The 14,395-nt window shown below is 32.0% G+C and overlaps 1 protein-coding gene across 2 annotated transcripts; it reads left to right on the top strand.

Moving 5' to 3' along the window:
• The first annotated feature begins 5,191 nt into the window (after positions 1-5,191).
• Positions 5,192-9,071, top strand: LOC112507795 (zinc finger protein CONSTANS-LIKE 9). Of its 2 annotated transcripts, none has more exons than XM_025112507.1 (5): positions 5,192-5,371; positions 6,149-6,772; positions 7,072-7,284; positions 7,639-7,940; positions 8,446-9,071. In XM_025112507.1, the coding sequence occupies exons 2-5, from the start codon at positions 6,227-6,229 to the stop codon at positions 8,573-8,575; spliced, it is 1,191 nt and encodes a 396-aa protein (XP_024968275.1). In that variant the 5' UTR covers positions 5,192-5,371; positions 6,149-6,226; the 3' UTR covers positions 8,576-9,071. The 2 variants fall into 2 exon arrangements, with proteins under 2 accessions (XP_024968275.1, XP_024968276.1); XM_025112508.1 differs by having other exon boundaries at positions 5,212-5,290.
• Positions 9,072-14,395: the final 5,324 nt, after the last annotated feature.

Genomic DNA, 14,395 nt, shown 5'->3' with positions numbered 1-14,395 from the left:
CTAAGGTTGGGTATCATGTTGCCCGCACACTTTGCGTGTGTTCCATAACCAGATGTAAAATCACATATAATTTGACCGTCTTCTTATTTTATTTCTACGACTGTATTTTTATTAGATCTACATGTATATCTTTTTACAGATTTTATTCAGATTTTTCAAGATACGATTTAAAAATAAGATGCAATTATGATCAATAATAATGTTACGAGACATATATGCTCCATTCCTACCAACAATCCTACCGTCGCACATGTATTTGCTAAGCTAACGTTGTTGTCAAGTCTATTTACATCCATTATATTCCATTTCAATCTGTTTTCTTATTATATATTATTATTATTTACACATGTGCTCTCTCATTCTAATAATTCACATACACATATATATAGTTGGGTTCACGTGAGACCAGCTTGTTTTCGTGAGACCTATAAGGCCATTTTTTTACACTTGAAACTCCACAACAAGATGTTGTGAAGGTAAAAAAAGCCGAACCTTCACAGCAAAAATACCGTGAAGGTTAGCTTCACAACAAAAACACCATGAAAGTTAGCTTCACAGCTTTTTGTAATGAAGTATCAAGTGTAAAAAAGTAGTCTAACAGGTCTCACGAAAACAGACTGGTCTCACGTGATTCTAAGTCTATATATGTGTATACTAGAAGTGTACTCACACAATGCAACGGTGTTACAATCTGGAACCCGAACCTTCAATCATGATTCATATATTGTTTTGTTGACTGTCTTTCTCGATTTCATTTTACGGTTTTCAGAAAGTTAGAGATGAATTGATTATTATTTTATCTTAAAATATGTATTAATAAAGGTTTTAAACTAAAGAATATAAAATTATAATTTCCTAGTTTAATTGATTTAATTTTTATTATAATTTAGATTTAAAATAAAAATGTATCTTATTTTAGTTTAATTATGATTGATAGAACATTCTCTTACAGACGAAAGATTGTTTAATTTAAATGATAATTATATTTAAGATATTTTATATTTAAAATTAACGAGATAATCTACTTTAATTAAAAAAAAACCTTGAGGTGTTTTATCTCGATTTTTTTTTGCGTTTATCGGTTAGTTATATGAAAAGTTTTAAAATTTAAAATATTTTAGAAAATAAAAATAATTGTTCCATCTCGTAGTATTTATCTACTATTTATTATGTTTATTTGCAGTTAGTTACACGAATTCAAATACGAAGCTTTAATAAGTTGTACTTATATCTAATCAACTTGTAATCTTGAATTTTAAATAATATGTATTAACAAGTGATACTTGATGCATGAAAAATTAAGTTTCTTTATATATATATATATATATATAATGATATTTGAAAGCAATTTACATTTATTGTTTTTCAATATTGCAGATATAGTTACAATATTATACGATATATGAAAATACCCGTATCGATTATTTTTCTAAATGTAATATAAATTAAAATACGTTAGATGTTGACAAAAAAAGTCACAAATAAATTATGGATTTGGTTCCTGTTATTTAACGGAAATTATAACTAGGTCTCTATACTCGATTTATTATGAATTTTATAAACTTTGTTGACAGTAACTATGCTAATATGGCGGTAGTCGAGTCTTTTTACCCTTTTCGTTTATTTTTTGATCAATACTTCGCAATAATAAACTTGAACCAAATCCATTTCATATGTGAGTTTTAACATCAAAATTGTCCTAAGTTTGAATCTTCGTTTTGATTCATTCCCTTTTAAGTAGGGGTGCTCAAAAACCCGACCAACTCGATCAACCCGACCCAACAGGAAATAACTCAACCCGAAGCAACCTGATGTTTAATCGAGTTGTAAAATTTTCAAAACGTAGGTATTGGGTTACTATTATTTAAATCTAACCCAACCCGATGAACCCGATATTCTTTTATTTCTTGTATTCAATATGATTGTTGAATTTGTATTAATATAAATAATAGAAAATTACACTATCACGCACGCTCTTCATATACATATATTTTCAATCTATTCACATCTCTATATAATTCGTTCGTATATATGTTCAGTAATTCTGAACGTATATATGTAAATTGAGAAAATTAACTGAATGCGATATATGTAAAAAATATGGATAAATTGTATCAAATGGTTGATGATGAAAAAGAAATTATGAGTGGAGAAATAACACATTCAAGGCTAGAAGAATATCTTAATGTACCAAAGTATCAATGCGGTCAACCCGACCAACCCGTACAGTTTGGGTTGGGTTGGGTTGCACTTTGGTTTGAGTTGGGTTGGATTAAAATTTTTCAAACCGCAAACATTGGGTTGGGTTGTTTAAATATCTTCAACCCGATCAACCTAACCTATAAACACCCATACTCTTAGGTATCTTCAGGAAATACTTGTTTAAACACTACAATGAATTCAGAATTGAAGCCATAGAAACCACAAGGGTGGTGTCTGATTGGTTTGAACTTGACTCCAAATGTCAAAAGTACCAGGAGGTCTCAGGTTCAAATCCAAGGAGGAATAAAAATTCCCTTGTGGCCACGAAGGTTCAAAATGCAGTGACTATGGGCTATCTGCAAAGCAGGTGGTCGTTCTGGAATTAGTCAGCTCGTATAGTTGGTTAGATATCCAGGTTAATAAAAAAGAATTGAAGCCATAGAGAACCCAAGGACTATCTTACTCAATGCGTGAACCTACAAAGCAAAAATGAATATGAAATTCTCGATTCTTTTCCTTCATAGTTGTAGCGTCCTCACTAGAGCTGTTCACGGGTGGTATGACCCGATAGACCCGTTCTGTACGGCCCGCTAGAAAAGCATGTTAGGATTACCATTCTTGAAGAAATAGACGAGCCTGGACTAATTTATTAAAATTAATGCACGGATATGAGCAGTGAAAAAAAATATTTGGACAGGCCCGCCACGCTCATTAATTTTTTTATAATAATTAATTTTTATAATTAAAATTTATAAATAAAATTGAAAATTCTTAATACTTATCAATTCCTACTTAATTATGACTCATGATAATAACATTATTTAGAAATCTTAAATTTGAAAATATAATTACTTCAATATCCAATTCCTATTTTTTTATCGATTCTTTATATTTAGCGAAACAATTTCTTTCTAAACTATGCATATTGTTATGTATTTACGTCAAATTTTAAGTTGTTATGTATTTTGAATTATTTTAAATAACTTGTGATTTTATATAAATTTTGTTTTCATAAAAATATAACAAGATTTTTAGGTCCGTTAGCCTGTAGGCAAGCCCAGCCCATTTATAAGACGGGTATGAGCAAGTTTGTAAGTCCATCGGGTTATGTTTTACCATATTAGACCCGTTGGATAAAAAAATAGATTAAGCCCGGCCAAAGTCCGATCCAAATCCACAAATAATCAAGTCTAGTCCTCTCTCCATATTCATAAATACAAGGTTGTTTTTTTCATCACTCAATCTATCCTCCTTCCGTTTAAGATTTGATTTAGTGTTTTAGGACCACCTTACGATTTGATTTATGATTTTAATTTAGATTTTGTTTTACGATTCTTATTATGGTAAATGTTTATCGGGTAAAGTGTTGGATACGATGTCGTTTTGGTGGATTAAAATCTTACCCGGTAACATTGTTAAATTTTACTGGTAAACGCTTATCGGGTAAGTGTTTGACAAGCGACTCCTAAATATTTGCGTAATAAATTTTCATTTAAATATATAATTAAAACTATTTAATTACCATATTCTTAAAAAATAAATGAACGTCATAAATACTTCACAAGTCACAACCAACTTTTTGGAATTTTGCCTGAAGAAAAAACCTCAAATTACGACAAAATAAATAATATAAATGACAACTAACCAACCTCATTTTTTACAAAAATAGAAATAAAAAAGGTTTATTTTTTTCATTTTTTATATAAAATTGATTTAATATTAACAAGAAATGGACCCCATTTTTAACTATTATTATTAATTATTAAATAATATAAAAAGCGAGTACTTTACAAGATGGTGGGTCCAAAAAGCACCAAAAGGAAAAGCTTTTTTATTTCATTAAAATATTCTTAAAAAGGTGAAATATTCAGCGGATGGATAAGATTCTTAATCATAAAATTTAGCAGATAGATTTGCAGCACTCGCAAAAATATCTTAATACCATTACTGGTCCTTCAACATATCCCAATTTACGTTTTGGTCCTTCTAGTTTCTTTTTGTAGTTCTTCAACCCATGTGAATTGCTCCACATATATCTATTTAGATCTAAAGTGGTTGTTGTCGCCAGGAAAGGAAAAAAAAAACATATTACAAGCACTGTAAAAAAAACTGGCTTTCTAGTGATCTGGATGTGATTCTTTAGGAACATAAAATGATGTTCTGCAGGTGCTTTTTGTCAGGTTATAATTTTTAGAGTTTGTTTTGCTTGTCATTCTTATTTGTGATCTGCAACATTCGAAAACCTATTTTGGAGAATGTAAAACTTTTGGCACCTTTTGTTTGTTGTATAAATCAAACAAGATCAAACATACACATTATGTCTCATTCGGAGTCCAAAGTAGGGTTTGTGGATCTAAGATAGTCCTAGCATCAATCTCAGCAAGTAGAATGATTATTTCCACAAATACCCTTCATTTGAAAAAAAAAAGTTTTAAAAGATCCTCTACTGTATATCTGTCAACTCTTGCGATTCACAGAGTAAAAGCAGAACACATGAAAATCTGAACTCAATGACAAGTCCAAAGGAAAGTTCTTTTATATTTCCATAATAGCCACTACAACCTAATAAGGTTTAAATATTCTAAATCAACCATACACATTTATCTTATAATAACTTGCTTAATAACTACAGTTGCATTTATGTTTGATCTTATTGATTGTATATACTTGTGTCACAACTTAGTATCAACAATCTGTAAGGCCTTTTCTGTCTCTAACGAGTGTAAAATATTTATAAACCCAACTTCATTTTCTTTTGCAAGTTGAAAATAAACTGTAGCAGTTGATGCAACGAGAGCAAGTGACCAAGATTTCAAAGATGATGGACTAAAATCATGTTACTCTCATTTGTACAAGGACTATAATTGCAATTGACCCAAAGATTAGGTAAGAGGGCCTAATTTTTCAATGTCATGAAAAGGACAAGGCCCCACCTTCTCAACCCACCCAGATCTCTCTCTCTGCACTTTTGCCGATATCTTTTGTGAAATTTGTGTTGTCAGAAATCTTACCCAACAAACAGTAAAGAACATCCAGAACCAACGCCTACCTCACAACACACACCCACACAAGAAGGAACTTCTAAAAGGTTCGATCTTTATTAGGGTTTTTGAAATCCTGCAACAAAATCACCTCTGCTTTGATGTACTCTATCTGGGTTTAAACACTTGTAAGCTTTCTTGAGTTTTGTTTGTTTTTCTCTTTACAAAAATGGGATTTTCTGGATCTGTTTGGTGTTTCTTGATCTATAACACGTGGGTTTGATCCGTTGGTTTGAATTTGGTGGAAATTTTGATGTTTTCTTGGAAAAATCTGAAGCCCTCTTGTGGATTTCTGCTCTTTTTTTCTGTATCCCCTGATTGTGTGTTGATCTATCTTCTGGTTTGGCTCATGATTTCATCTTGGATTTGATCCTTTCAAGCTTGATCTGTGCTGTTCATTTTCATTTGACTTTTTCACTATGTTTTTGTAAAGTTCACACTGTTTATTTATATCTATTTTGCAGTTACAAAACTTCCCTTTTCTGTCAGATTTTAGTTTTCCAGCAGACTTTTACATGTACTTGCTGATTTGGGGCTCAATTTGCTGTAATCACTGTGCAGAGTAACTGATATCTGTACTTCAAACTTTTTTTGTCTTCAAAATTCTTCCCCCTTTTTTGCTAGGGTTCTTAGATGCTAAAATACCCTCTTCAATTGGAGCTTTGATTCCCTTGGCATCATTAACATTTTATAGATCAAGATTCCAATCATGTTAGAAGATGTTCTTTTCAATCTCTGTAGCAACCAATTGTTGTTGAATTCCTTCAATAAATTATTCTTGAATTGACCCTTTTAGGCACTGTAGAACATATTCTGAATCAATAAAGTGTATGCTTGTGGTCAAAAAGGCCAAAAAAATTCAACTTTAATGATTAAATTTCTCATTAATCATCTGTCTGATGCAGGTTGGAGTTTTCTGGATCAAATAGTGGACTGGGAGGGGGTCAAAATCTTGATCTTGACAAGGGATTTTCTTGAAAAAAATGGGTTGTCAATGTGATCACTGCGGGGAGGCGAGGTCGATGGTCTATTGTCGATCGGATGCAGCCTACTTATGTTTGTCGTGTGATCGAATCGTCCATTCTGCGAATGCCCTATCGAAACGCCATTCAAGAACACTCGTTTGCGATAGGTGCAATTCACAACCCGCAGTGGTTAGATGCATCGAGGAAAAAGTATCTCTTTGTCAGAATTGCGATTGGGTTGGTCATAACGGTTCGTCTTTGGGTTCAACCACACACAGTCGGCAAACGTTGAATTGCTATTCGGGTTGTCCTTCGGCTGTAGAACTTTCTTCTATTTGGTCATTTATGGATTCTGCTTGTGAGCAAGGAATAGGTTCAATGAGTATTGCTGATAATAGCCAAGGACCTTCTAGAAACAACAATAATCAAGATTTACGCGAAGCAAATGGTATCGAAAGCGGAAATAACTCCAATGTATGGACGGGTTCTTCAACTATCCGCGTTGATAATAGGCCGCAAAATGTGGTTCAACAAGCCGGACCCATAAATTCTTCTCAATCCAAGGTACGTTGTATTGGGTTTATGTTAATCGTACTCTAAATGCATCAAGATTTTGACCGATAACTTGTTGATCCTGCAACATATGATGACGTGGATACCCCTTTTAGGAAAGGGTTTTAGCTAAGTGCACGATAAACTTGACATCCACGTCATCAAATGTTACAAGATCAACAGGTTACCTGTCAAAATAGATAAGTTTGCCATTTATTTGGCAAACTAAATATAGAATCTTAACAATAACATCATCATGAATGTGTTTCAATTTCATATTAACGGGGTCTTTTTGTGTTGTTTGGATGTAGATATCACAATCAGGGACAGAAGATCCTGAACCATTTGTTGATGATGGGTTCTATGCCGACTTTAACATGGACGAAGTTGACTTGAGCATCGAGAATTATGAAGAACTCTTTGGCGTAGGCCATAACGATCCCGAACATCTTTTTGCGAAGGATGGGATCGACAGTTTGTTCGGTGGTGCCGATTCAAATTGCCAGGGTCCATACGCAGCCAAGGTATTACTATGTTCTTGTTATTTACTAACCACTTCTTTGGTTCTGGCTTGATCATTAAGCCGTGTTTGGTAACTTATTTTTTGAGCTTATTAACAGAATCCCGTTTGGTTGGCCACAAGCTAGCTTTTTGAAAGGCTACTTCGAGTGCATTTTTTGGATAAAGGCCTCAAGTAGCGTTTCAATAAGCTCATGAGGCTTGTTTTCCATTTAATTATTCTGACACGTCCTCTTAGGTCATTTTATATTATTATCTAGCTTATCGACTAGTTAAAATTGCCCTTTTGTGAATGCCCTTGAATCTTTTCTCTTTAAAATCGTCATTTTTGGCGTATTTACTTATATTATTGTCGTTAGGAGTCTTCAACCGGACACGGAAATGCGGTGCAACCAGCATGCAGTAACGCAGCATCAGCTGATTCGTTAATGAGCTGCAAAACGGAACCAAACCCATGTTATGCAAGGCAACACTCAAATATCTCGTTCTCAAGCCTCACCGGGGAGAGCAGTGCCGGTGAATATCAAGACTGTGGAGCTTCTTCCATGCTTCTCATGGGAGAGCCGCCATGGTGCACTGGCGGCGCTGATCAAAACACCACGCCTATCGGTAGCAGAAGCGATGCTGTCCTCCGTTACAAGGAAAAAAAGAAGATGCGCAAGTGAGTCTCTTTAGTAATCACTCCGTTACAACAAAGTTGGCTTTATAAGACGCAAAAGATGTCTAAATGTCCTGCTTTATAGAAAGACTTAAGTTTATGGAACCAAACAATTGTGCGTCCTGTATGTATAAAGGTGTTACAATAAGATGTTAGGACGTATTCGGGCATCCTAACAAGTTTTTTCCTGACACTTCTGAAATAAAGTGTACTATTAGCTATTTTTTTGTAGTACAGTTTTGAGAAGTGTCCTATGAACACTCCTTGTTTTTATAAGACGTTTTTCAGAATGTCATATAAAAGACTAATAGGATGTTTTACTTCAAAATTGTTGGATGTCCAAAACCGTCATATCAACTTATTGTAATGCCTTTCACATTTAAACATATGTAGCGTTCTATAAAACCAATCGTGTTAGTCTTCTTAGCCATATATGTAAATTGATAATATTGATTTTGATCTTAAACTCTAAACCCTAAACCCTAAACCCTTCTTTTTGGCATGATAGATTTGAGAAGAGAGTGAGGTATGCTACGCGGAAGGCACGAGCGGATGTAAGAAAGCGTGTGAAAGGGCGGTTTGTGAAAGCCGGCGATGCTTATGATTACGACCCCATGAGTCAAACCCGAAGCTTCTAAGGGTCTTGACCATATTTCTTTTATCATATCAATAACGGGATGAACATCAAGATCATCTGATTCCACCTGTTTTCGTGTCGATTTCAAGAACAACAGGATCCATCGTGATATCTTCAGCCCTTCGGGCTAAAACAAGGTTTTAGTCTGTTTTTGTTTCTCGAATTCGTATTCAAATGGTAAAATCTTTTTGTTAGAAGAAGCCCGGTTCTTCGTTCATGGCTTCTTCTGATTCCTACACGACCTATAATTCGCTTTGGAGCGTATTTATCGGGGTTGTAGACGATGATGATCGATCGATCGTTAGTGTAGAATCGCATGTAATTATGTATGTATCTACATAAAGAAAATTTGGATGCATGATGGGATGAAAATGGAGATAGAAATTTGTGATAATTGTTGTGGTTTGGTTGGTATGTAAAAATGAGAGATGTAAATCACAGTTGAATTAGGGTTTGAGTCAAACCACTTTTTGTAGTTCATTTTTTGTGAATGATTGTTAAGATTCGATGTTGTTGAGAAGTTTTGAAGAATCTTTATGTAAATGGTAATAAAAAATCTGATTATTATCGATAGATTTCGAATTTAATAACGAAATGAAACGTTTGTGATTGGTATTCGAGTTTCAGATTGTATACATTGAACATTAATCAAATTTCCGATCAAGTATTTGACCGACCGAATGTGTTTCAAGCGTTCGTATTTTGATGGTTTTGGAATGAACGGATCGTGAAATATTTAAAATTTGGACGAATTTTTACTTGGATGTCAATTTTAACGTCCATCAAAATGCTTGGGGATTGGAATACCAAGAACCGTAATCGTCATTTACGTTGAAGGATATGATTGCATCTTCATCTTTGTTTTTAACAAGGAACTGGAATCCTTAACCAAGAGGGCAAAATGCTCAAAATAGCAATCTTACTTTCATAAATTTCTTTATTATAGCATTGTACTTTCAGTTTTTCTTATTACAGCAATATACTTTCAAACTATTTTTTATTAGAACAGTGTACTTTGAAAAATTTACCTACTATAGCATTAGACAACTTTTTGATTTAAATTTACCCATTATACCATGTTTTCATACCACCTCATTGTTCAAGTAGGTTGTACACATGAACTATAGTGATGTGACTTTCTTATTACAACATTGTACTTTCAAAATTATTTTATTATAGCATCTATTAGTTCTTATTAAACAATGTAATTTTAATTTTAATATTTGTATATTTTACATGTTATTTAATAAATATAATAAATGTATTAAAAAAATCTAAATTATTCATTAATATACCAATATTAATAAAACTACTATAAGACAACTTATCTCGCTAATATTTTTTTTAAAATAGATGTTTTCTGAAAAAAGAAAATAAGAAATTTTCCTTTTTTACCAAAAAAATATTATCTTTTAAAAAATATATTATATTTGTTCAAAAACGTTTATTTGACGTATAAATATATTAAGTTAATTAGATTTTTTTGAATTATGTATTAATATAACAATATTAAAAAATTGTAGAACACAATTTATTTCGTTAAATTTTTTAGAGAGAACTTTAAAGGATATGTATTCTTTTGGACAACATAAAATAATGTGTTGCTTTTTTTACAAACAAAATGTATCTCAAAAATAATGTAGCATATTTATTTAAGAAATATTTTACTCTATAATATTTAATTTGCATGCAACTTAATAAGAAAAAAAAGTCAAAAAATTAAATGTTTTTTAAAATCATAGTAATGAAAAATGAAAATCATTAATAATAATAATAATAATTTGAAATAGGTTTTTATTTTAATTAAGTCATCAAAATGATGTGTCATCCATATCACCTCATTAAAATCACAGAAACAAACAAAGTCAAGGGGTTAACTGGTTTAAAAGGTAACAGGTTACCCATGCTATAATGGGTAGATTTTTTAAAGTGTGATGCCTTAATAAAAATAATCTGAAAGTACATTGTTGTAATAAAGAAAAACAAAAATAAAATACTATAATAATAAAAAATGAAAATATATTATTATTTCATGCATTTAACTCTAACCAATTAAAATACTTAATTAGGCCCGATACAAGACTTGTTTGGACCAATCCATTATGAACCGGGCCTAATGGACGGGGACCAAAACGGAGTTTTTTTTACGAATTTTAACTGTCACGTGGCAACCTATGGTTGGTCGACATACCTGATTTTATATCATTTTCTGGCTTTTTAACTATTTTTTATTTACCAAAATGTCATTGTCTTTATGTATAAATAGGATGGACAGACCTAAAGTGGTGCATATGGTGGTACGTGTCATCGTATTGTTCCTCCGTCGAATGGTAAAAAAAATTAGGTTTATGAAATGTACAATAGTATTAATTTATTGTGTGTCACCGTATGTATTTTGAAACTACAATGAGAACAAGTTTTATTTAGTAAAGTTGGTTTGCAAGACTTTTATTCCATACCAAACCCAACTTCGAATTCTACTAGTGTCATTTTCTTAGTCAAATGGTGTCACCGTTTGAAAAAAAAATCCGTATATTTGTTTCTTATAGTCAAACGGTGTCACCGTTTGAAATTTTTTCCCTATAATTTTTCTTCAAGTCAAATGGCGCAGCCGTTTGAAAACTTTCGAACCCGACACACCCACTGCACGATCCTTTGAGCCGACCTGGATAACCAATGACTCTTCAGGTTAGGTTCTCTTTCAACAAAATTTGGGTGCGTCCCTGCTTCGGTTTCCAAATTCAGGAATTTCACGTCCCCATCTCAGTCAAACTGAGTCCCACTTCGACAGTAGTTTTTTTCTTTTATCATCGCTTGTAGAGGCTAGAACAGGAGCAACTAATATAGATTAACCATAAGCTTCATGCCTAATTGACATAATTAGAGACAATAAACATAATAAATTTAACAACAAACCAAAACAAACAAAAGTCAAAAAAAAAACTTCGTTTTGGTTCAATGTTTTATGTTTTAATGTTGTATTCAAGCTTTATATTGTTTCTGTAATTTTCCTTGTATAAATAGGTTTGTTCCTCTGCTTTTAGAATGCATTTTGAACTTTGAAGAGAATCTCTGTGTAATCTGAATTGTACGCATTGTTGAAGCTGATAGAAATCTCTACATCTTTTTATTGTCTGCCATTGATGATCTTGTAACTGTCTTTGGAGTTTTTGACTGATTGATTAACATATGGAACATCAATCAATTTTTCCTTTTTTATTTATTTTTTGCACAAAATTATATATTAAAAAAATGATGTTTTTAAGGGTTGGGCTAAATGCACCCCTATGCATTGCTTAATGTATCCCTACTATGAATTTCTTCCTCACATACATCAACATCAATGTATACTTTTTACATTCTCAATGTTTAAAATGACCTGATTCTGACATGAAAGAAAATATCATTAGCACTCCCCGTTTTTAATTGCATTACAATCAAATGGTTGTAAATTCAAAGGTTGTTATCATTGAGATATTTGTCTTTTTCCTATGGTAGTGAAGGATTTGGTGGCACAGTTGTCAAGATTGAGGGCCACACAACATATAGGTTTCAAAAGGAGTAAATGTTTTCAAACATATTAATCACATTGAATTGGATTGAATTTGACATCATTTTTTTCTGAATTCTACAAAATAATTAAGAGGTTATTGGTTTACCTCTTAATAGTTTTATAAAGAGACAGCTTCTGAATCATTAAAAGATGAATCTTGTTTGGCAAAAAAAAAAAAGATTGTCTTTTAATGATTCTAAAACCTTCTGAATGATTTTGTATCATGAGTCTCCCTTAACCATTACCAAACAATTATATTTCTTTTTGCACTATATCATGAGAGCCTCGTAATCATTCTGACCACTTAATCATTCTACAACAAATCATTCAGCAACTGCCAAACGACCCCTAAGATGTTTTAAGTAATCATATCCAAATTTTGAACAAAGCACAAGTACCTTCTGCCTAATTCACTCTTTATTTAATGTAGAGTAAATTATATATTTTTGTCGTATGTGGATTTTTATGGATTTGGTCCTCGTGCTTTATTTATTACACATAATATAACATCCTAAATTCTGCAAGAGCGACTAATTTAAAACTTTCAATAAAACATCAATTTAAGGATAATTTTTTTTCTATATATTAATACTTGATCCCTCAAAATAACAATTCAAGATTTAGTATCAACAAAATGACAAACCACACCTTAAAAAAAATCTAAGCCAAGATCAGGTGTTACTGAAACCAAATACAGTCATTATTCGAAAATACGAAAGACATTTCCAAATAACTAAAAAATTTCTTGTGCATTTAACTAGCATTCAATTCTTCACGGGACCTGATGCACATGACGATAAATGGAAATGGTTATGCTTAACACCTACTGAATTCTAACAGTTTTCATCATAATTATAAAAAAAAGTTAAAACATTGTAAAGAAGTGGCTAAGAGGTTGTTTGGCAGTTGCGGAATGATTTGGTGGTCATAATGATTAAGTGGCTCTCAAGATATATAGTGAAAAATGAAATATAATTATTTGGTAATTATTTACAATGCAATTAGGGCGCTTAATGGTTAAGGAATACCCATGATACAAAACCATTCAGAGGGTTTTAGAACCATTAAAAGACAGACTTTTTTTTTGCCAAACAAGATTCACCTCTTAATGAAACTGTTAAGAGGTAAACAAGCAACCTCTAAGAAATGAAACCAACCGATAAAAATGGTTATTTTAATTAATTTTCCTTTTAAGTCGCTTAGATAATAAATTTAACAAAAATCAAAAATCCCGTGCGACAACATCACTCTGAACACCCTTAGGGCCGGTCCTGTACATATGTGTAACGAATATTTACGCATATGTATAAGTCTTCTAGATAAAATTGACCAAAAATAAATTTAAATCAATAAAATAAAATAAATAATTAATAAATGAAAACCCTATTTAGTGATCAGTTATATGTATCAAGTATATCAACTACCCTTAAAAAAATCTGTTTGGAGATAATCTAATGGAGTGCGACCGGGGTGAGCCAGGCTAAGGGATGTGACGTGTGCAACATGACATGTGGGCCGCTTGAAGGTACACACAGCTTTACATGTTGGTGATATGGGCCTTTAGGCCCACTAATTTATTCAATGCATTTGGGCCCTTCTCTGGTCAATTTTTTCTTTTTGTTTTCTTTCAAAATGTACTTTTATAAAATATCTAATTAAATATTTAAAATATCTTTTTGTACTAATTTATTCAATGCATTTGGGCCCTTTTCCGGTCAATTTCAAAAGGTACCGTTTGGAAAAAAATTCTTATATTTGTTTCTTCAAATGGGTACAATTTAACTAAGAAAATAACTTTAATAGAATTTGAACTTGGGTTTGGGATGAAATAATAATCTTGCAAATCAATTCTATCAAATAAAACTTGTTCTCGTTGTAGTTTCAAAATACATGCGGTGGCACACAATAAATTAATGCGGTTACATCTTTCATTAATCTAAATTTTTTTTACCCTTGAACGGAGGAATAATAAGGTGGCACGTATCGCTATAATCACTATACTAGGTCGGTCACTGCCAAATACACTCTAACATCATTTAAAGATATACGAAATTTAAACTAAAGAAGTTGGCTTCTTTAATCAGTTTGAAAATTTTGTAATAGATTGGTCGGTTTGAAAATTTCAAACCCGAGTCATTTGGAGTGGTTAGCAATTTGAAGCAAGAAACCATCAATTCAACATTAACCAAATTTATATATATATATATATATATATATATATATATATATATATATACTAGAAGAATACTCGCGCAATGCAGTGAGACA

This window comes from Cynara cardunculus, assembly GCF_001531365.2.
Source record: "Cynara cardunculus var. scolymus isolate 2C chromosome LG 2, CcrdV1, whole genome shotgun sequence".
In the NCBI taxonomy this organism is placed as follows: domain Eukaryota; kingdom Viridiplantae; phylum Streptophyta; class Magnoliopsida; order Asterales; family Asteraceae; genus Cynara; species Cynara cardunculus.
This window is presented reverse-complemented; position numbering and strand designations above follow the sequence as displayed.